At 58.0% G+C, this 23995-nt stretch overlaps 2 protein-coding genes across 2 annotated transcripts; both read right to left on the bottom strand.

The window, feature by feature from the left end:
- Positions 1 to 17259: 17259 nt before the first annotated feature.
- On the bottom strand, positions 17260 to 19496 carry IUM83_02255 (uncharacterized protein; the record flags this gene model as incomplete). Its single annotated transcript, XM_067926158.1, has 3 exons — positions 17260 to 17636; positions 18311 to 19394; positions 19464 to 19496. The coding sequence occupies 3 exons, from the start codon at positions 19494 to 19496 to the stop codon at positions 17260 to 17262; spliced, it is 1494 nt and encodes a 497-aa protein (XP_067800588.1).
- Positions 19497 to 20816: 1320 nt separating this feature from the next.
- Positions 20817 to 23070, bottom strand: IUM83_02254 (uncharacterized protein; the record flags this gene model as incomplete). Its single annotated transcript, XM_067926157.1, has 4 exons — positions 20817 to 21686; positions 21825 to 22391; positions 22462 to 22608; positions 22690 to 23070. The coding sequence occupies 4 exons, from the start codon at positions 23068 to 23070 to the stop codon at positions 20817 to 20819; spliced, it is 1965 nt and encodes a 654-aa protein (XP_067800590.1).
- Between the last annotated feature and the right edge of the window lie 925 nt (positions 23071 to 23995).

Genomic DNA, 23995 nt, shown 5'->3' with positions numbered 1-23995 from the left:
GCGTTTCAAGATCTGGTAACCAGTGGACTACGGGCACCGAGGTCGCCGCGAGGAGACTATCCAGACCAACATTAATTGTCGACAATTTGGACCGGACTGAGACGGTTGGGCCACATCATGTGTGAACACTGTCACCGACGTGGCCATCCCGTCCGCTACGCAAGACGAAACCGTGCAAGAAGTGTGACCAGTTTCACGATGGGAGATGCGAGGATTGGAAGCCGCCGGAAGCTGTGAAGAAACTCGCGCAACAAGGAGCACTGAATGACGTGTCGAAGACCATACTGGATCAGCTACTGGATGGCAAGGCAGATTCAGGAGGGCGTTAAACCACTAAGCCCGCTGGTGGGACCCAGTACGCGTCGGCGCAGGCCCTGAATTTTGTGCCTTACACATTGGACCGTGCTGAGAGCCAACTACCAACCAACGAACAAGGCATAGTTTCTCTGACAATGATGACCCCATTCAGTCTGACCGAGTCCAACTGGACTACCTGGACTGAACCATCCTGGCTCCAATTCAAGAGGATCCGAAGGAATTTCAGTTAGGGAGAACGCTATGAATGGTGGACGGATCATAAACCGGACGGAGCAGGCAAGCTGATATCTGCGTTTGTGTCGCCATTCGGTCATTTCCAGTGATGCCGCATGCCATTCGGTCTAAGAACGCCCGCTCGTTTACCAGCAGATGCTTAACACCTGTCTGTGGGGCGGTGCGAGGTTGCCGCCGGTAGAAGAGGCTATCGTGGATCAGGACGTACTGAATTATGCGGGCCTCGACCCGCTGGGAGAAACACTGGATTGGGGACACTGGATCAGACAATGAGATTCAGAAAGCCAGTGCCTGCCGACCTTGGTGGATCAGGTGACTGTGTTTCAACGCAACATCCCGCACCGACGCAAATGGGCCCTGTTCTCGAACGAGCTCATACATTGATGACATTGCCACTGGGCGCCGACGTGGGATAAGTTGTGTGAGAACTTGGATGCGCTGTTAGTCAGGCTCGCTACTTAAACATCGCGGCCAGTCTCAGAAGAGGAATTCGGCAACTGGTCCATCCTTACCTGTCACATGAGATCGGTGTTGAAGGACTCAGAGCAACACCGAAGATCGCCAAGAGCGTACTGGACCTGCCATTCCCAAATCAGCTGAAGGTTATTCAGTCATTCCTGCGCAGTCGTAATTACTACCACAAGTTCATCGAGGACTTCCCAGTGGTTGCCGCGGTCCTGTACGAGCTGAATGACGATCAAGTGCGACAGACCGGGACGTGTCCAGGGCGAAAGGGGCTCGAGATACTGAAGTGGAAGATCATATTAACTCCGCTACTACGTCACTCAGACCGGTCTAAGCCTTTCGTGATCATTCCTCACGCGCATCAGTGGGTCGCATGAGCAGTACTGGGTCAAGAGCATGATGGACGTGTCCGGCCGGTGCGTTTCATAGGACGAGTGCTTAAGGAGTCCGAGGTTCGATACCATGTCGCCGAGAAGGAAGTCATCGCAGTGATAAGGGTACTGGACGTATTCAGGACACTCCTCGAGAGTTGTCCGCTGATTGGTTACACCCGCTATTCAGTACTCAGGTGGGTGATTCCACCCAAGTCCGCGGATGGGCGCTGTGTCCCCCGGGGCGTGGTCCCCTCTCAATGGGATTTGGAAGTTCGCCGTGTGCAGCGAGACGAAGATGGTTTGGCAGCCATACTGGGTGCTGGCATTACTCCGCGAGAACACCTCGATGAGATCGAGGGGTTGCTGGTTCCAGCCAAGGGGCAAGCCTGACCACCACCAGACATTAGCGTTGAAATGCTGGATGAGAATTTCGAAGGTGTGATGCTGAGTTTCGACGGTGCTGCCAAGACGTCAACGCGCAAGGAAAGTTGTGGTTGCATTTTGTGAAGATTGCCTGGATGGGATATCCTGGATGCGCGAGTATTCATTCTGAACGACGCTACAGTGAACGATGCGGAGTACCATGCGCTACTGAATGAGTTAACCATGGCCCTCGACTGAGGCGTCAAGTATCTGATCGTTGTTGGAGATTCTTGCATCGTGGTGCAACAAGTTCAGGGACTCATCAATTGTAACCAACCCAACTCGCAGAGACATCTGGTCATGTGCAAGACATTGGAGGCCCGATTCAGTACGTTGCGACTTGTGCATGCCAAGCGCGAGTTTAATCAAGCAGCGGCCTATCTGACTTCCAAGACGTTAGCACTGGACATACCATGGAGTGTCGAAGATGTGGATGCGTGTATGCACTTTCAGCGACTGTCGAAGATTCACGAGAAACTGATGAAACCTGCCGAAGTGGTGCTGGGTGATCGTGCGCCAGACTCAGCTGTACAAGATGAGGTGACAGTGGAGCGATCAGAGATACCGGATGAAACATTACTCGATCCGGAGTCTGCACCACAGCCCCCAGCAGCTAGAGTCACGGCTGCGCTAACCCGAGCAGCCACTCAAAAACAGACTGAATCGACCGCGCCGATGGACTCACTGGAATACCAGGCCGAAAGGTGGCGCCGGATTAGGGCAGGATGACTATCTAGTGGAACTGAAGGCGTTCCGGAATGGAGACTTTGATCGCTTCTCCCCTCGTCGGCTGCGCAAGATCGAGAAGGTCGCAGACCTGTTTGCACTGGATGCCAGGGGCGTCCTGTATAGACTTGCTCGCTCTACACGTGACCGACCTCGAGACGCCCAGGATGAACCTCGGTTGGTGGTTCCGCGGACATTGCGCGAGAATCTGCTCCACTATGTGCACGAGGATTTCCAAGACACCAAGGGATCACCCGGACCCATGAACGCCTATGTTCTGCCCGGCGTGTATGCCGACGTCGAGCGATTCGTGAAGGAGTGCGTAGACTGTGCGAGTGGAAAAGGGAAACCTCCCAATCCAGGACCGTTGCCCGGCAACATCGAGCCCCGACGCCCATTCGAGGTGGTCTCGATGGATTTCGTCACTCACATGCACAACACGTTCCTGCTGCTGCTCCAGGATACCTTTTCTGGATATGTGATGTGCAAACCGATGTCATCCACGACCGACCAAGATGTGGCAGAATCGTACGAGGAACGAGTCTTCAGGAGGTTCGGTGCATCCTCGATGATCAGACATGATCTGGACACTCGCTTCATGAGCGAGGTGTTCACCCGATTCAGGGAGCTACTTGGTAGCAAGCAGGGTGCGACTCTGTCATACCGACCGCAGGCCCTCGGCGCAGACCGTCATCCGGAGCGTTCGAGCCTACATTTCTGAATCGGGCCAGTCTGACTTGGACGACCACGCAGAGCGCCTGATGATCGCCCTGAATACCTCTTTCGATGCGACCAGACTGGATACACCGTTCTATCTAGTACATGGATGGGATGCTCAAGGAACCGTATCCGCTATGCTAGGACCGAAGCCATCCAGTGTGCCCGAGCGCACTGCGTATGAATGGCGGCGGAAATTCCAGCGTGACTACAGCTACGCCCGCGCATGCGCAGAAGCGCTGCACAAGAAGGTGAGGAAGGAGCTGTCAGAAGAGCAAACCAGGAAGTGGAACGAGCTGTCAGATCAATTGAAGTCTGGATTCGAGAAGGGTGATTCAGTGTGGCTCTACATCCCCAAGGTGCAGACTGGATTGAGCCGAAAGCTTGATCCCATGTGGCACGGCCCATTCAAGATCGACGAGATACATGACGACTTCCGAGTGAAACTAAAGATCGACGATACTGGATACCGTGTCAACCCGTGGGTGCACGTCAGCCACCTCAAGCCCCGAGCGTTGTTCCCGAAGCGACCCTCGATGGAGATTACGCTAGAAGAGGACGTCGATTTCGACGCTGCGCTGTTACCCGAAGACAGCTGGGAGCCGGGCGCGCTGAATGACGAGTACGAAGTAGAAAAGATTCTGGATCTCCGATGGACGAAGCGGACCCGCACGTCCAAACGTGTTGGCGAGTACCTGATTAAGTGGAAAAGATACGATGATCTAGAATGGCTCCCGATGTGCAAGCTCAATTGTGAGGCGCTCCTGTATGAATTCAATCAGGGTTCCGGACCCGAGCCCGTTTCCAGGCTATGCAAGCTGGAGATGATCACCCCAGTGTCTAGCATACTGGCTGGAGACACTTGGCTCGGACCAACACTGATTGAGCTAACGGATTTTGGACGTGATTGTGATTGTTGAATTGTGAAACTGAATTATGGAAGTTGTTGGATGCGAAACTGGATGTGTACGCAGACTGAACTGGAAAACGAAATTGAGTGCTGAATGATGAGACACTGAATGAAGTAGTGAATGGAATGAGAAGGAGATGAAATGATAAACGTGCAAGACATGGATTATAGAGTTAGGTTGTCTGTCGCTAATGCGGTGCCTAATCGCGGTATCCCTCGGACACCCTGTTGTTCGCGCGCTTGTGAGCTGGAAGCAGCTTCTTGCGAATGCGATCTGGCAGATGCACGATGCGCTCCTCGACGGTCTTGATCCCAGTCCACTGAATGCGTGCTGGTTCACGCCGGTCCAGGATCTTGAGCTGTTCGGCCATCGAGTATGGCATGCCATCGGACTTCGTTTCGGATTTGTCATTCAGGATCCAGTTACAGACCTTGGCCAGGTAGACCCAGATGCCTGGTTCAAACTTCATGATGTCAGGGACGCTGGCCACCTTGAGTGCCTTGAGCTTGGCCGTCCACTGAATGGCCACAGCATCGCATAGACGCTTGCGTTTGGCCTGCTCGTCTGCATCCACCTCCAAGTCGAACGTTACCCAGTGACCCGCGAGCCAGACCCGCAACGCGTTTCTCCGCATGACGTGGGCCATGTCGTCCAGCACATCCAGGACGTCGTTATCCAGGTCCTCTCGATCGTAGAACAAGAGCTGAGTAGTCCGACGCCGGAACATCTTGTCATCAGGCCCTGAATTCTAGATGGCCGTGTGGTGTAGGGAACACCAGATTTCGTGGAGCACTCGAAGTTAAGGCAGAAAAGGGTACCAGGACGGCCAGGAAAACGGCGCCGACGGTACTACTCGGCTGGATGGTGCCAGTCCGCCGAGTTCGCCGAGCTCGCAGTACCGAGACGGCCAGGAAAGCAGCACCGACGGTACTACTCGGCTGGATGGTACACTGTGCCAGTCCGCCGAGCTCGCAGTACCAAGACGGCCAGGAAAGCGGCGCTGACGGTACTACTCGGCTGGATGGTACACTGTGCCAGTCCGCCGAGCTCGCCGAGCTCGCAGGCTCCACGAGCGCACCGCGGCCGACTGAGTGAGAATCAAGAGCACCGGAGACCAAGGACGGGTGGCGCTACGCAAGGAGAAGACACAAGTACAGCGGGCCGAGTACGGGGACGCTAGGAGACGCTCAGCCGAGTTCAAGGTAGTTTACAGGCCTTGAGCTCGGCTAAACAGAGCCGCCGGCCGCCCAAACGACACGGTGCACGGCCAGAAGGCGCACAAGAGGACCAAGCGTGAGCCCGGCGAGCTCAGCAGCACTCAGCCGAGTCGGCGAGACCTCCCCGTCGAGCTCGCCGGGTTATCCGGACAACTTATCCGGCTCCGCCGAGTTCGAAGCGTCGCTGAGAGGGTGAAGGGTCGGTCGAGATCCGAAACCACTCCATTTCACTTGATATTTGTATAGGACCTTAGGAATAGTGGAGGCGCCCTTTCAGGGCGCCCAGGAGACTTAAGAACAAACAGAGCAGAATTTTCTAGGCCCACAACACGTGCACACTTTCCGGTAAGTCCCTGCACGGGGTCGGATTATGCCTGCCGTCGGTACCTGAGAGGCATAGCTTGTAGGGTACTCGACTGGCAGCGCCAAGAGATTAGGTCGGCCCGGGATTGGGCGTTGGGTGCTCGCCAAGTGCGAAGGAAAAGTCTCGCTAGCTCAGCGAGCCGGTACGCCGGACAGCCCGGGTGCCGTTACTCTTCAAGTCGGGTTGCTTCTGCCCCGGCGGCCTGTAAAAGCGCTAGCGCGCCGCCGTCCATCCTTTGGTGGAGGGCACAGGAGCTTGTGAACGGAGTCCGCTAGCTCGGCGGATCTCCGGAAGAGTGGACCTTGGTTGGCAGGTGTCGGCGAGAGGCGAGACACCCGCTGTCCCGGTTGGGCCGAACCGCGAGGGGACAACCCCTGCGCAGGCCAACAAGCGCCGACCTAACTCGGCGATTGTTGTGGTTTGTGCTGGAGATCCACATCTGACGATATTTGTGTGTTCTGCAACACCACAACTGGTGCCGCGACCCGGGAACAGGGGTGTGCTTGTGTTTCGTAGGTACCAGCTAACCAAGGTTTGAGAAGAGCAAGGAGAGAGAAGATGGTCAAGGGATTTGTAACGCCGAGCCTGGCGACGGCCAGAGCGAACTCGGCGGAGCTAACCAACTCGACGGACTCGACGGCGGCGATGGTTATGGACGCGACGGCGGAAGTGACGCGCTCCGTCTCGTTCGACGATGAGGAAGCCCGAGGCCATGGAAGTGATGATGAGGAAGAGTTGGAGATGAAGGCCGAGTATGACGCGGTGAAGTCGACGGCGGAACTACTCGACGAAGTCGAGGAGTTGTCGCTACAAGTTGGGCGCGTGGGAAATCCGCGCCCAGTTCAGCGAAACTTAACCGCCGAGCTCGGCGATGATGCGGACGATGATGATGACGACGTTGCTCCAGGGGACCGTCCGCCCCTAATACCGCGAGCGACGAAGAATGCGGATACGCCGAGTGCGAACAAGGTTTTGGCTCGACTCGGCGAAGAGATGAAGACGCAGAGTGATTGGATGGTGATGTTTGGGCCGGTGGCGATGGCCCAAGCGAAGTGGCCTATGCTGGGGCCGGAGCTGGCCCAGCCAGTGAATAGCACCGATGTCAACCAGTTGGCGGAGGATACCATGTTGCTTCTGAAAGCAATGGGGTATCGGTGCACGAGTCGGCCCAGCAGCTTGATGCTGGACGGATGGACCCCAAGGCGAGCCTCGCTGGAGTTGATGCGGTGGAAACGGCGATTGAGATGGGCGTTCGGACTCGAACAACCGGCGGGACCTCGGCAATCGATCGCAAAACGAACCGCCGAGCCCCAGCAACTCGGCGAAGACCCCAGCAGGATTCCGTTGCCGAAGACGCCGGAGACGAAGAAAGGCCGGCGTGAGGTGTTCCGGGCGACGGAAGGGACCCCGTACTTTGAAGACTCCCACATGAAGACTCCTGTGAGAGAGAGGTCGAGTGGGGGTCGGTACGCCGAGTTCTACGACGCGGCGGACGAAGCAGAACTCGGCGGAGACGACGACGACGAAGAAAGGGACTATCAAGACTTGGCGGAAGACTCGACGAAGGCGGTAATCAAGCGACTGAGCTTCGACGACACCGACAGCGACAGAGCCCAGTACTTGGAAGTACGTACCCACGCTTCGCTGGACAAGATCGCCGAGTTCGAGGGAAAGCGTTACCGTTCTGAAGACTCGCTCCAGTGGTTGAAGCGATTTATCTACGAGATGAAAGGTACGAGGATGGCCCAAGATGCTTGGTGCGAGCCGTTCTCGCTGAGTTTAGGGCGCGCAGCTAAAGGATGGTACCGCCAGCTGCCGAAGAAGACTCAGCGGAAGTGGAGCCTTCTCAGCGAGGCATTCCTGGACTACTACTGTTCGCAGTTCGACCAGTCAGCGCGTACGCGCTACTACTCAGCTCGACGCAAAGAGAACGAACCTGTGTGCGACTTCCTGATACGCTTGAACGGATACGCGAAGTCGGCCAAGATCCAGTATGAGTCTAAGGGGCCGGACGCCGCTGATCACGTCGAGCACTTCTTGCTGAATTGTGGAGACGACGACATCATGGACCTTCTCTATCCACTGCAACTCGACGACATCAAGAAAGTGGAGAAGATTATCAACCAGAAGATCCTGGGGGAAAAGCGGAAGAAGCAGCGGGACCGGCTCGTAGGAGCGTACAGTCGAGATGGGAAACGGTCTGAGTCGACTCGGCGGAGTGACCTCCGCCGAGACGACCGACGAGACGAACGCCGAGATGATCGACGTGGAGATCGCCGAGACGACCGACGTGGAGATCGCCGAGATGATCGACGAGATTATCGCCGAGACGACCGGCGACTGCGCCGAGATGAAGGCCGGGACCGCCGACTTGCAGCAGCTGCAGTGCTGGAGGATGATCCGTACGAGGTGGCGGACCGGCGATGCATGGCTCGGTACGATTCCGAGAGCGACCGCAGTGATGACAGCTATCATAGCTGTTCGGACTCGGCGGACGACTCGGAAGAAGATTTCCTAGACGCTGGGAACGTGAGCGATCGCGATCGTTGGTCTGGCGATCGCAACAACTCGGCGAAGACACCAAGGAGTGATGTTCGCCGAGTTCCGGCCGGGGCAACTGGGCGAACAGGGCGGCCCGCCGAGCGCCGAGACTATGATGGACGTCGTGACTCCCGTGAACGCCCACCGTACGGTCCCTGTGCCGCCTGTGGTGGAGCCAACCACTCCGTCCACTTCTGCCGTCGGCGATGCAAGTTCTGCAAGCAAGTTCATGATGCAGGGCAATGTGAACTTTTCCAACGCTATGAGAAGCTGGCCTCGTTTGTCAAGGCAAATGTTGACAAGTCCAAGGTGCCAGATGATCTACAAGACCTCTATACGCCGAGTGCTTTAAACTCGGCGGCCCGCCAACACTGACTGGGTTGGACACTACCGGGCTGCCACAGTCCGCCGAGTCGGCAGTAGAAGCGAACTTTGTGTTTGCTTTCGTCGGCGAAGCAAAATGGCCCGAAGAACGGAGTGAGGATAGTGATGGTGCAAGTGAAAACGACGGTAATGGCAGTGAGCTCGACGGATCGGATGAAGAACGCCGAGCGATAGCGAATAGTGCAGTGGTGACTCGGCGGACGAGAGAGTCGGTGACGACCCCGAAGGTGATGAAGTTGCTCCCTGGAGAAAAATTGGGGTGGTGGTCGTCCCAGAAGTTCGACCGCCGAGTTCGGATGAGAGCGCTTGTGATGGGAGCGGTGAACGACCAGCGGACGAAGATCCTACTGGATACGGGGGCGAATGTGACAGCCATCACGGAAGCATTCGCCAAGAAGCTGCGATTGAAGCAGCGAGTCGTGAGCCACGACATGCAGATCGATGTACAAGGCATTGGGGAATACAAAATCCCAACCCAAACCAAGGCGACTGTGAAAGTGACACTCGGCTGGGAAGTAGCTTACGAGTTCGATGTGTGGATTATGAACCACCATGCAGGAGTCGACTTAATCCTAGGTACGGATTTCATGATCCCTGCGGGGATCCGACTCGACTTGTTTAACTCGACCGCCAAACTGCCCGACGAGGTGATCGTTCCGCTGCTTCGATCGAAGAATGCAGCGGAAATGCCACGGGACAGCCTGTACATCACAGACGGGCCTGCGGAGCCTATGAGCTTGCCGAGTAGGCTCCCCGCCGAGTTCAAATTGCGTAAGCAACAACCCGACGGCTCGACGCACGACTTGTGGATACGGCGCACACGAGACTGGGTTCCCACCGTGATCGTCAACCGGAGTGGCAAAGCCGTGCGCGTAGTACTCACAAATGTGAGGGCGGTGGCTGTCTGGTGCCCAGCCCACTTCTCGGTGGTTGCGTGGGCCCCGCATGGGGTACTTCCTCCTGAGGGATATGTCCGGCTGAGCTCAGCGAAGTACAGGGACTGGCAGGTCCTGGCCTATGAAGCAGCTATCGACAAAGTGCTATTGAACAAAGAACAGCAGCTGTATGAAGGGTGGCTGGCACGACAGCCGCCAGCTGTGGAACGTAGACCGTACATGGAACCTGAGGCGGTGGTCGCTCGACCCCCCGAAGCAGGAAGCGAACCGGGACTCACGTGCGCCCAGCAATGGGAACTGCTGGCCCGGCGAGGAGAAGAGCTAGCCGAGTTCGCTGGACGGACTAACCCGTCCAATCTATCAGACGCGAACGACGGCCACGTTATCAACTCGGCTAACAGCGAATGGAGCCCACAGGATGACTCCGCCGAGTCGGGAGGCGATGAGAGCGACGTTGTAGACGGAAACAACCGCCTCACCTTGACACACGACCAGGATATGGCCACGTGCCCAACCGGTCAGAGCGGCCCCTCCTCGCCGAGCAACTCAGCTGAGTCAAGGGTGCAAGGACAACAATCGACACATCTTTCGAAGTCAGTCGAGTTGATCCCGGGGGAGACCGGACCTGGCCCGCCCCCCGGACGCTCCAACAGCGAAGAAGTCGATGTCAGTGATGAATTCCTGGATGAGGACCCGGAAGAGAACCTCCGGCTACGCTACCTCCTCGCTGCACGACTCGGCGAAGAGCGGGAAACCATAGAAGACCAACAGTCCGCCGAGTTCGAGCATTCCGCAGTAGATCTGGCGTTAGAGGACTACGCTCACGAGTTGGCCTTCCTGCCCGATCTGGCAGAGGTCGTCCCGACGCAGCTCGACTACTCAGCAAGTAACGTGACGTGCGAGGCCCACTCGGCGGAGCAGTCCAAGCGGTTGGTGGACGTATTGAAGGCACACGAACACATTATGATTTCTAGTGGGAACGCGTTGCTCCCACCGGCGTATGGAGTGGTGTGCGACATCGACGTCCAGGGGCATGAGCCCATCCGGCAACGCGCCCGCCGAGTTCCGTTGAAACATCTGGGCAAGTTATATGAGCTGCTCAAGGCGCTGTTGAAGTCACGACTCATAGCGTTCTCCAACAGCCCGTGGGCCTCCCCAATAGTGATCGTCCTGAAGAAGAATGGGGTCGACATACGCCTGTGCATCGACTATAAGATGGTCAACGCCGTCACGCTACTTATGGAATACGCCATGCCACTGGTGGATGATTTGCTCACCGAGCTTGAGAGTTACCTGTGGTTCTGCTCGCTCGACGCAGCGAGTGGCTTCTGGGCGGTGATGATGACTCGGCGCGCTCGGTGGATCTCGGCGTTCGTCTGCGCACTGGGTCATTTTGAGTGGTTACGAATGCCATTTGGCCTTAAGAACGCACCCATGATATATCAACGATTGATCGACAACGCACTGTGGGGGTACGTGCAGCCTAAGGGTGGATGGTCCGCCTTCGCCGAGCGCATCCGCCGAGCTGAAGCCGAGTCGGAAGCTCAGCGGAAGACCCACTTAGTCGAGTTCGGACCCGAGTCGAGTCCGATGTCGAAGTTCGAAGCAGATCGCCGAGCCCAGGTTGAGTCCGATCCGCTTGAAGACTTTATCAACAACCGGGATGCAGATATGTTCTCGACTGGAGAACCGGATGAGTCGCAGGTGGTCCCCGTGTTTGAGCGCAGGTCGTTTGTGGACGACATTTGTTTTGGTGGAAGATGTTTCGACGACTGCCTGAACACTTTGGACAGGCTGTTGACCCGGTTCGCCGAGTGTCGAATCAGTGTGAGTTTCCCGAAGAGTATTTTCGTCCAGCCCAGAGTCGATTTCCTGTCCCATGGGGTGACCTCGGAAGGGATTCAAGCCGATCCGAAGAAGGTGTTGGCCATCGCCGAGCTCCCGTTCCCAAAGACGAAGAAAGGAATGCAGGCGTTCCTGGGAGCGTTGAACTATTACGCCCGGTTCATCCAGAACTTGGCAGTGTATGGGGCCGTACTGTACCAACTTAAGGACACCGACTTCGAGCCAGGGGGTGACCTATCCGCAGCCAAGACAGCGTTCGCCGAGTTGAGGAAGAAGGTAGCAGACGCCCCAATACTGCGGCATTTCGACTCGGCGGAAGACGTCCACGTTATGCTATTCGCGAACGACTGGGCACTGAGTAGCACATTGATGCAGATGCACGATGGTAAACTCCACCCAGTCCGGTTCTGTGGCCGAGTGCTCAAAGATAACGAACTCAGCTATCACCCCGCCGAGAAGGAAGTACTAGCCCTCCTCCAGCTCATCAAAGTGTGCCATACACTCCTCGCTGGGAAGACGATTAATGTTTACACGCGGTTCTCGACGCTCGAATGGGTTTTTAACTCGAAATCTCTCTATGGCCGAGCGGTCAGCTTTGCGGTGCTCCTGTCGCCGTATCACCTCAAGGTCAAGCGAGTCCGAGAACAAGACGTAGCTTTCGTTCAGCTGCTGCAGGCGTCGATAACCCCGGCAGTAGGACTCGACGAACTACTTGCACATGTAGCCCCACCGTCTAAGAGCTCGGCGACCGTCCGGATGGACCCAGAACTCCTCTATGCGCGTGTACCAGTAGCCTTCAAGGGGCACGTACTGTCATTTGACGGCTCGGCGAAGACCGAAAAAAACGGTGGCTACGGCAGCTGCTCGTGGATCTTGTGGCGGTTGCCTGAATGGCACATTGAGATCGCTGCGAGTGCGCACCTCCAGTCGACCACGGTGAATATAGCCGAGTACACTGGCATGAACAATGGGGTGACCGCCGCTTTAGAACGCGGGGTCACTGATCTGATAATCGTAGGCGACTCTCGGCTTGCAATCCAGCAATCCATGGGGGTGATCGCGTGTAAGAAGGAAGCACTCCAAGTCGAGTTGGCACGTCACAAGAAGCTAGTCGAACAGCTGGATTCAGTCCGATATCTCCACGTAGTGCGCCTCTACAACTCGGCGGCCGACTCCCTCGCGACAGAAGCGTTAGAAGCCAAAGCTGGGAAGGTGGTGTTGAACGCCGAGCGGAAGGCCCAGTTGAAAACGTTGAATCGAATCCAAGAGATGCTGTATCGAGCTGAAGACTCGACGGAGGAAGCCGAGTTAGAACCCAAAGTCGCAGCGGTGACGCGGAGCCAAGCTCGCCGAGTCCGATTCGAGGACGGCCCGGCACCAGTGGAACAAGAAAGGGGTCCACCAGACGAATTCGAGCAAAACAGCAGGCCTCCAAACGAGAGACGGGCGGTGGAAGGCGAAGCCGAGTTCGGAGGGAGACGAGGAACTCCGGTAAGCCCAGCCGAGCTCCCTGCGGAACTCGGCGAAGCCCGGGAACCAAACGCTATGGATATCGACCCAGTGCTCGTACAAGCAGAACGCCGCCAAAGAATCGCCAAAGCGCAAGATGAAGAACTGCGGTGGTCGGACCTCAAGGCTTATCTGCGGGGCGACTACGCCCAGTTAACACTCCGCCGAGCTCACAATGCCGGAAAGGTCGCCGAAGAGTTCGTACTCAGTGAAGACAGCCTTCTGTATCGACAAGACAAGGCAAGAAGACCGAACGAACTCGGCGAACTGGGCTTGTCGCTAAGGTTGGTGGTTCCGACGACCATGATTGACGAGATCTTGCAAAATTGCCACAACTCCGTCGAAGGAGGGCATCAAGGAATCGTCAGGACTTACCATAGAGTGCGGGTGGATTATTACTGGATCGGGTTATATGCTGATGTGGTCAAGCATGTCCAAGCCTGTGAAGACTGTAGCACCAGCAAGAGCAAGCCCCACTTGAAAGGATACTCGCCGGGCAACGTGGTCTCAGATAGACCGTTCCACATCGTGTCCATGGATTTCGTGATCCCACTGCCAAAGACTCGGCGGGGAAACACGGCTTTACTGCTATTCCAAGACCATTTCACTGGATTCGTGATCGCGAAGGCTATGAGCGAGACAGGGGCACTTGAGGTCGCCAAGGCGTTTGAGGAGTGCGTGTTCCGGAGGTTCGGAGCCCCGTCACTGATTCGACACGACCGAGACCCAAGGTTCATGAGTGAAGTCTTCCAGAAGTTCTCAGATATGATGCAGTCGAGATCAAGAGCAACGCTGAGTTACAGGCCACAGGCGAACGGCCAGCAAGAGCGGTCAGTGAAGACCATGATACAGACGGTCCGCGTCTACGTGGAAGATCCACTCCAAGCCGACTGGGACGACGTATCCGAGAAGCTGGTCCATGCTATCAACAACTCAAGAGATTCGACTCGGCGGGAAACACCGTTCTACTTGGTACACGGCTGGGACGCTAGGTCTACACTCAAGGCTATGACGGAGTCCGTCCGCCAGGGTGGAGGCAACTCGGCGGACTCGGCGGGAGCTGTGGAGTGGCGCCGAGAAGCCAACCGACAGAGAGAAGTAGCATTACGACTGGCCGCCGAGTTCCAACTAAGGGAGAAAGCCCGGCGAGCGAGGGAACACAACGAAGCACTCAGCCGAGTCGAAAGGAGAGCTGTCCCTCCTAGTGTTCGAGGTGAAACCCAGCGGTGCGATCCAAAAACCGAGTCAGAACAACTCGGCGGAGAAGACAACTCAGCCGGGCGGACAAGAATAGACGGAGGCATTGAATCCGCCGAGTCCGCCGAGTCCGTCGAGCTCGCTGAACCCAAGAAGTCGTTGTTCAAGGAAGGTGACCAAGTGTGGTTGTTCATGGAAAGAGTCAAGCCGGGTCTGACCAAGAAGCTCGCCCACCGATGGCATGGGCCGTTCAGAGTAAAGAAGAAGGTTGAAGAGTTCGCTTACGAGCTAGCACTTCCTGACAAGAGCGGATACCGGTTCCACCCTGTCGTCCACGTCTCCAGGCTGAAAGCCGTTACTGGACCCGGCGAGAGACCGTCAACTCGGCTGGTAGCCGAGCTCGCCGAGTCGGACCGACTCGACTTCGATGAGGAATTGCTCCCGGAAGACAGCTGGGAACCGGACGAGGACGCTGACAAGTACGAAGTCGAGGCCATTTTAGAAGACGAGTTACCGCTGTCTACAAGCACGGCCAGGACGCAGAGGATGTTCAGAGTGAAGTGGGTCGGCTACGATGAGCCAACGTGGGAACCACTGTCAAACCTCTCGTGCGGAGGACTTCTCTTTGACTATCTGCAGCAAAAGAAACGCGAAAACCGTCTGCAAATGGTGCAAGTTGCAGATGAGGCTTAAAAGCTATTGCACCAAAAAAAATGATGATCCACCGACTCGGCGAAGACCAGCAGGCCGAGACGAGTTGAAGAAGGTTACTGCGTCAAACTACATGTATTGCATGAATTACGAAATGGAAGTTATGGAGAAAGGAAATCACAAGGAGCCGAGCTGGCACATCAAAGCTGAACATCACCGTGTGCTGACGAAGTAGTCGAGCCCGCAAGCGAAGCAGCCGCGGCCAATAAATTCATGGAACCACTCGCCGAGCTCGCTATGGTAGCCGAGCTAGCAGGAGCAGCCGAGCTGGCAGCCACCGCCGAGTTCACCACCTTCGCCGAGCTCGCCGCCATCACTGGACTTGCTGTCGCAGCCGCGCTTGCCGCTGTAGTCGAGCTCACTGGGCCGCCAGAACCGGGAGCGGCCGACGCGGAGACACCAACCGAGCCGGGAGGCAGCACCGACTGACTCGTCGAGTCGAGAGGCCCTTCGGGCGACGCTGGCCCGAAGATGGAATACACCGGCGACGGCCCACACAGGTTGGGTGAGCTGAGCAGGGACCCAGAAGGCGGATCGAGGTCCTCCGCCGACCAGCCGAGTTCTCCGGTTTCACACCCTTGGAAGATGTGAATGCCTGACCGGTTGGATGGGACTGGGGCACTCGACGACATCTGGGGCGGGTCAGCCTCATCCAAGTCCACGTCTTCGCCGACCGAGTCCTCCACCAGACGAGGGTCAACCCCCTTCGACGTGAACACCAAGAACTCGACGTTCCGGGATCTGAAGCACGTGTTGAAAGGGTGGGCCGCCGGATCCGTCAACCACCAAGCTCGCCAAGGCTCGCTGCAATCAACTGATTTCGCTGCCTGACACCAATCCTTGTCCGAGGGCACCCAGGAGAGATTCACCAGTGGGTATAACGGAACGGAAGGCTCGAAGAAAAGCTCGGCGTCCACCTCTGGAGCTGCCAATCCGCCGAGTTCCTTCATCACCGCCGAATGTAGCTCGTCGGGCAGGATAGTCATCAAGCTCCGAAGGGCGTCGCTGCGGCGTTTCCGAGCAGCCTTGTACAAGAGCCAGAGCCCGTAAGACTCGGCGATCTCCTCGTAGGTCGAGCCGACATTCTGAGACGGGTGAAGACCCATCAGGATACTCGACTCGACGAGCCAGTGATTCCGCTCATACAGCGCCACGAAGTACCGGGTTGGATTGTCGACGACCGAACGCTTGCTGCCAACCGGAGCCGGAATCTCACCGCGAATCTTCACCCAGAGATCCCCCAGTCGCTCCATCAAGTTACTCGGCCTAGCCGAGCTGGCGAGTCGAGATCGCGCCTCCTCGAACACCCGCGGAGAGAAGAGAAAAGGGGTGTCAGGAAGGAGGCGGCGGATGCATTGCGCCGGGTGGCCAGGATCGAAGACGTCCGCGAAAGCTCGGATGCCAGCTGGAGAACACTTGGTGGGAGGCACCCGGGGTTTGCCGGTCGAAGTATCCACGGCAATCTGCCCAGTTTGGTGACCGAGGATCGCGTTCCAACACCGGGCAGATCCAAAGTGCAGGAACCGCAGCTCTTTCAGTTGAGCCAACTGCGGAGAGATCCGGGAGTCCCGCGAGACCGCCTGCGCGGCACGAGTCTGCAACACAGTATACGAAATCCGCAGAGCCAGGGGCAACACCAGGTTGGGGTGCACACCAGTGTCCCCCGCTGTGATCCGGGTCCCTGCTGAGCGAGCTGGAGCCAGCCGGAGACGACCAGCCGAGCTAGCAGACCCAGGAGAACTCGGCGGAGCTGGACGGGAATGACTAGCCGAGCTAGCCGACCCAGGGGAACTCGGCGGAGCCGATTTTTTGCTCCGTTTAGCTGACCGAGAGTCATCCGCCGAGTCGAGAGAAGCTCGACGTTTTGATTTCGTCGACTTGGACCGATGCTTCGACTCGTGCTTGGACTTGCGTTCGTGCTTGTGCCGGCGCCGGTGCTTGTGCTTGTGAACGCGCTTCTTCTTAGACCGTGTGTTTGTTTTCTTGGGATGGGCCGAGTCCGAGTCATCCGACTCGGCGGAGGAGCCCAGTAAGGTCCGACGGGCCGCGCGATACGACTGAGCTTTGCCTGTAGGAGGAGGCAGGGTCTTGGAAACAAGGGAACGTAGCGGGATGTCGTCGGAGTCCGGTGAATCCTGACTCCGCGCTTCCTTCTCCTCTGCATCAGCTTCAGCTTTCTCCTCCCACTCGTCGCTAGCAGCCGGGCTCGACCTAGGAACGACTCCGCCGAGTCCATCGCTCCCACCTCCACCATCATCCGAATCCGAAGACCCGTCCGAGATACTCAGTGGGTGAGCCGACGTCCCAGTGGGGTCAACGGAGTTACCGCTGGACGAGTCCTGGGAGTGCAGTCGACCGAGGACGACGTCGTCGGGAGTGTCCAGTTCATGCAGGAGGTGCGCACTGAGGACCCGAGCAGTGGCCGCCTTAACTCGGGCTGGCCGACCGGAGGGTGAAGTCAGCGCGGCGGAACCAGCAAGCACGGCAGGCCGAGTGGAACTCGACGGAGTACTTGGAGCTTGAGTCAGTACGGTCGACGAAATCGAACTGGATCGGTCGGCCCCACGCACACGAAACCGCGGCGATGACCGGGGAATCGAACAAGATAATAGCCGGCGTGTCGCCGAAGCGAAAGCCGAAGCAGCAGCCGAGCGACCCGTGCTCCCAACCACGGAAGGGCTCGCCGAGCTGGAAGCGGTCATAGAGACCACCGGAGCCGAGGGGCCGACGCGCGTTGGAGTCGCCGAGCTCGGGACTGGAGCGGAGCTCACCGACAAGGCAGCCGCCGTTGCAGGTGGAACCACCTGTCCAGCCGACGGGGTACCAGCATCGGAACCAACCGCCGGTGAAAGTGATGGAGAACCCGAGTATGGAACAAGAGGAACCACTGGCTCGGTGAGATCCGGCTCGTCGAAGTCGATAGCGGAGTCGTTGGCTGAACCAGCTTCACCAAGGTCGCCGGCTCGGACGTCCGCCGAGCTCGAGGAAGAGACACTCGGCAGACCTAGCTCTTGGGTAACTTCGTCGAGCAAGGCAACAGCCTCCTCGTGCCCAGGCTCGCCAGGAAGGGGGCAGGCGTAAGGCTGGGGAGGCGGTACGTGCTCTTTCCGCCGGGGCCCCGCAGCAGTCAGCGACTTGGGATTCGCGAGTCGGCGAAGCCGCTCAGCTGGCGTCAAAGTGTCCAGCCGAGCTCGATGAAGCTGATCCACCGACTTACTCCGCCGGAGCCTCGACGAGCGGGTCGACTGAGCTGACCCTGCAGCCAATGCAGATGCAGGCGCCACGGAGGAACTCGGCGGACACACTGGAGAAGATGGGCGAGTCGAGACGCCAAGAAACGACGAGCTCGACGAAACCACCGAAGTCGGCGGAGTCGCTGACGACCCATCTTGGCGAGGATGAATGATCAACTCGACCGATCGAGTCTCTCCGGCGGGGATGTCCATCACCTCCGGGAACCTCGCCGCTAACACCCTACACAAGCGCGCATTCAGCTGCAGCTCGGCGGGGTCGAGCCCTGGTACATCCAGACCGGCACCAGCAGCTGCAGCCATGTGAGGGTCGTGCATGGGCAGAAACCCCTGGCGGGCGATGATCCTCTTCTGGTTCAGAATGACCCGGCGCTGGTCGGCGATGGTGGCCTGAGCGTGACGGAGAGGCTGAGAGTCCCCAGACGAGAGGAGCCGAGCTGACTCGGTGAGCTGCTCGAAGTGTTTTGTCGCCACCCCTTGCAAGGTAGCGTACTCAGCGTCCCGCGCCGAGATGGCGTTAATGAGACGCGCGATCTCGGCGTCGCGCTCTCTGACTTGTGCCCGGAAGGCCTCGGCGTGGGCAAAAGCAGCAGCCACCTTCTTTGATTGGTCCTCGCGGGCAGTCTTGAGGGAGGCCTCGGTCGCAGCCAGAGACTTACGGAGGGAAGTCATAAATGGAGCCAACTTCTTAGCCTCCCCCTCCCAAAGAGCACGTTCGCGCTCGGCGACCTCCAGCTTGTCCCGGAGCTCGGCGTTCTCCACAGCCAGTGAGTCTAAACGCCGAGATAAATGGGTGTTGACGGACTCGGCGGTGCTCAGCTCGACCCGGAGAGCGGCCACGTCGTTCGCGGAACTCGGCGTAGGTTGCTGGCCCTGAAGAACGTCCGTGACCTCGGCAAGAGAAGAAGCGGAGAGGAGAGCACGTCGCCCCGCCGGGTCTATGGCAGGAGGAGGCCGAGTCGAGATGAACGCCAGGAGTCGGGCGAGAGCAGCGTTCTCCTCCTGACGGTTAGCCGACTCGGCCCGCACCAGCGCCTCAAGGGAGCTTAGGCTCGCTTGCTCCGCCGAGTTCGACCGGCCAACACCGGCGGCGCCCGAAGTGGTGTCGCCATGCGAACTCGGCGGACGAGGGGGAGAGGTGCGAGAAGCCGGACCAGACTCCCGGTCGAACTCCAGGGAGTTGGTCAGATCGATGAGCGAGCCATCTCGCTCACCGCTGACCCCTGAAGCCCGGGACGACCGACCAAGCGACTCGGCGGACCTCACCACACCTAGAGGCGGTCGTGGATTGGGAACACTTGGTGATGAAGCCTGGAGAAAGAGGGAGCAAGCTGGTCAGTACTGGAGAACCGCCAAGTACTAAACGAGGAAGCAACTTACCGAGGAGGCAGTGGGCTCGTCGCGACTCGGCATGACGATGGATGAATGACGAGACCGTTGGGTTTGGAGCCGAAGAGAAAGGTTGACCCAGAGTGATGATCAAGTCCCTCACCACCTCGGTTCGGAACGTGACCGGGGCAGTTGTGGTGTAGGGAACACCAGATTTCGTGGAGCACTCGAAGTTAAGGCAGAAAAGGGTACCAGGACGGCCAGGAAAACGGCGCCGACGGTACTACTCGGCTGGATGGTGCCAGTCCGCCGAGTTCGCCGAGCTCGCAGTACCGAGACGGCCAGGAAAGCAGCACCGACGGTACTACTCGGCTGGATGGTACACTGTGCCAGTCCGCCGAGCTCGCAGTACCAAGACGGCCAGGAAAGCGGCGCTGACGGTACTACTCGGCTGGATGGTACACTGTGCCAGTCCGCCGAGCTCGCAGGCTCCACGAGCGCACCGCGGCCGACTGAGTGAGAATCAAGAGCACCGGAGACCAAGGACGGGTGGCGCTACGCAAGGAGAAGACACAAGTACAGCGGGCCGAGTACGGGGACGCTAGGAGACGCTCAGCCGAGTTCAAGGTAGTTTACAGGCCTTGAGCTCGGCTAAACAGAGCCGCCGGCCGCCCAAACGACACGGTGCACGGCCAGAAGGCGCACAAGAGGACCAAGCGTGAGCCCGGCGAGCTCAGCAGCACTCAGCCGAGTCGGCGAGACCTCCCCGTCGAGCTCGCCGGGTTATCCGGACAACTTATCCGGCTCCGCCGAGTTCGAAGCGTCGCTGAGAGGGTGAAGGGTCGGTCGAGATCCGAAACCACTCCATTTCACTTGATATTTGTATAGGACCTTAGGAATAGTGGAGGCGCCCTTTCAGGGCGCCCAGGAGACTTAAGAACAAACAGAGCAGAATTTTCTAGGCCCACAACACGTGCACACTTTCCGGTAAGTCCCTGCACGGGGTCGGATTATGCCTGCCGTCGGTACCTGAGAGGCATAGCTTGTAGGGTACTCGACTGGCAGCGCCAAGAGATTAGGTCGGCCCGGGATTGGGCGTTGGGTGCTCGCCAAGTGCGAAGGAAAAGTCTCGCTAGCTCAGCGAGCCGGTACGCCGGACAGCCCGGGTGCCGTTACTCTTCAAGTCGGGTTGCTTCTGCCCCGGCGGCCTGTAAAAGCGCTAGCGCGCCGCCGTCCATCCTTTGGTGGAGGGCACAGGAGCTTGTGAACGGAGTCCGCTAGCTCGGCGGATCTCCGGAAGAGTGGACCTTGGTTGGCAGGTGTCGGCGAGAGGCGAGACACCCGCTGTCCCGGTTGGGCCGAACCGCGAGGGGACAACCCCTGCGCAGGCCAACAAGCGCCGACCTAACTCGGCGATTGTTGTGGTTTGTGCTGGAGATCCACATCTGACGATATTTGTGTGTTCTGCAACACCACAGCCGTGTACTCTGAGGAGTCGTAGCGCTTTATGAGTGGGCCGGACCCACCGTTCTTGCTGGGCGCGTAGTCTGAGAAGTATGGAGACTGGTCGATCGCGTGCGGTGTACTGGGTGCGAAGGTATTAAGGATGCCGTGGTGCCGCCAAGAGTTGATCCCGGGACCCGGGACCGCGATTGTGGCCATTTCTTCTGGAGTCAATTCAGACAAGGTCTTGCGAGCGAGGAGCGACTGCCGCCGAGGCTCTCCAGGACGAGCTTTCTGCTTCTTCTTGGTTCTTGGTGTACCGGGTGCGGAGTCTGGCTGCGACGACGCTGAATCGAGCTTGCGCTTGGATCGCCGAGTCGGAGTGGATGGCGCCTTTTCTTCTTCGTCATCCTGGGCCTCTTCACCCTGTCCCCCTACCTCCACTTCAGTTTCACAACGCTCCATCTGAGCGATCTTGGCCTGCGTCTTCTTGCTCGGAGTCCACGTAGCGTCTTGCGTCTCGTTGTCGACCTCGTCTTCGTCGTCTGACCTGAGGAGCAGGACGTCGCCGTCGCTCTGAGTCGGATCCACCAAGTCGGGCCATAATTCGGGATGTGGGTGATCTTGCTTGCACTGATCCAACACGTTTTCCGCGAGATAGCAGATTTCGGGCACGAGGCACGCCCAGTCAGCCTCATCTAGCTTGTTCCAGAACGGCATGCGAGCCAGCATGTTGGACAGATCGTTAGCCTTGAAGGGAGCGCGAGCCGAGTTCCTGCTCTCCAGCAAATTCATGCGGGCAAGATATGATAATCCAGAACCCATGGCCAACTGGACGTCGGTGAAACGCTTGCGCCACACAGCAGGGAGACCTGCGAGCGATGCTCACGCAGCTTTTTCGTCGGCGAGATAATCTTGGTCCGCAGGACGCGCACGTTGCTGCGTAGGATCCCATTGAGTCGGACGGACCTGGATGAAGTCTGGAGCCTTGCGATCCTGGTCTGCTTTCTTGGGTTGAGGCTCCTCGTGTGACGAGTCGCCGGATGAGGGGTCGCCTGTGAGATCCAGGAACGCAGTGCGCCTGCCGTGAGACCCAGTACCATCGCCGTCTGGTTCAGAACCGCCGTCACCATTCTCTTCTGTGTCGGTGTCGCCGCCACTCTTGGCGACGTATGGCACTGGATTAGCGAACAAGTCGTCAGCCGAGGTGGCATTGATGAGCGTCTTCCATTCAGAAAGGAGAAACGCGCTAGCCTTGTGTTGCTTGAGCCGACCCTCCAGTCGATGGCAATTGCCAGTCACTTGAGTCTGATGACAATTCAGGACGGTCATGGCCCGATCCACGTTGAGCGACCGAGCCTCCAGCGAGTCAGCGACCAGGCCTGCAGTCCTCAGTTGACGTTCCATTTTCGCGACTTGGTCCCGGAGTGACCGTTTCTCAGTCTCTTGCTCCTCCAAGAGCCGATTGAAGTCGAACCGGTACCTCTCCACTGTCGCATCGGCTGTGGCCTGCTGGTCCTTGCAGATTGCCTCCCACTGTTCATTCAGTTGCGTGAAGTGGGTCTAGAGCTGCGCTTTTTTTCTGCGCCTGGAGCAACCACTCTACCGCGGACGAACCAAGAGTTTGGACCTCATCGCGCGTGAGGCGATACTTGATCAGCAGACGACGCATGAACGTGGTCATACTGAATGTGCGCTGCACGAAATCTTGAGGCTCATACACCACGAAGAGCGAAGCCAGTTCCCAGCGAGTCTAAACCGAATCAAGAATAGTCTCCAGCTCTCTGTTACGGGGTGGCGATCCAGGGCGCGGACGCAAGAAATACTCATTCACGTCGTCGGCCTCGCCCACCAAGTCATTCAGGTCCGTCGAGTCGGTCGCTGAGAGCCCCTCCATGGCCGCCAGCACCTCAATGCCAGCATAACCTTCACGAACGTAGCGACTACGATTGATGTGCTCCATCCTGGCCAGAATTCCATCAAAGCAGAATGCCTCATCCGGAGTGTGATCCGGAGGCGCCTGCCAGTGTGCAGGTGGGGTGGGAGTGGATGACGCTGCGAAGCCACGCTCCAGAGGCAGCCCCTTTCCCGCGGGTTTCTGTAGCTGACAGAACCAGCCCTGAAATGCTGCGTTGCTTGGCCGCCAGTCGCTGAGCTGCCATCTCTGCTGCGGAAGGGCCTGGATCTTGACTGAGCTGCTTGGTCTCGCCATCATCGTCCGCAAGCTGCGATAATCCCGCGACGTGAAGTCTATGGTGTTTCTCATCGTCCTGCTTTACCTTTTCCGCAGACATTTCGATCAGCGAACACTCCCAGTGCTTGCTGCGTGCTTCTAGCGATGCTTGGTTATCTGTGGAGCCTTGCTTTTCCGTGCCTGCGTCATCCGTGGGATTGTCATCGGTCGTGGAGTCGTCGCCTTTGCAGCTCGTACTGGGCTTTCTCGACTTGCCACCGGAGTTGCCGCCGATGCTGCTACCCGTGCCCAAGTTGGCACCAGCCTCACCGCTACCCGATGGTGGCGTGTGCGGAAGTTGTGCCGGGCTTGATGGTGTGCCGCGAGGCGACCCCGCGTCGTCGCCCGCTTCCGGCATCCCACGTACGAGCCTTTCGATGGAGAATGGATTGTGCCGTTGACGTCGCATGTCACGGTGATGCCCTCTTGATGCGGCTTGACCTAATGTGGAGACAGGACGCCATTCAGAGTGGCCAGCACCGCGTGTTGGTCTGCTCATTGCCTGTCACCGCGGTGGCAAGATCCTCTGTGAAAAACTACGATCAGAGCGGCGGTTGGCACGATGACTCGGGAATTTTTCTTGTGGCCACATCCGACTGCCGAACTGGATGGATGTGATGGCGTTTTGATTGGTCGCGCTGGATTGGAATCTGGTGGCGTGCTGGGTGACACGAGAGTGCTTGCTTGTGTGGAGATTTGGTACTACCAGTGCTTGCAGTTAGTATGGACTCACAGGATTGGAGATGTGCCCCTGGATGAGCGCTCCTATTCAGCGAGGAGTAACACATGCTGTGCGTCCGCCGACGCCATCACCGCAGGAAAAGCCTAAGGCGTAGAAGTGTAGTCGGAGAACGTATCCCAGCTACAGCCTGCATTGGCTCCGTTCACGACACTGCAGCAAGACCGA

The sequence above is a fragment of the Phytophthora cinnamomi genome (assembly GCF_018691715.1).
Source record: "Phytophthora cinnamomi strain GKB4 chromosome Unknown Contig0, whole genome shotgun sequence".
NCBI lineage: Eukaryota > Oomycota > Peronosporomycetes > Peronosporales > Peronosporaceae > Phytophthora > Phytophthora cinnamomi.
The sequence above is the reverse complement of the archived record's forward strand: the minus strand, read 5'-3'. Positions and strand labels throughout refer to the sequence as shown.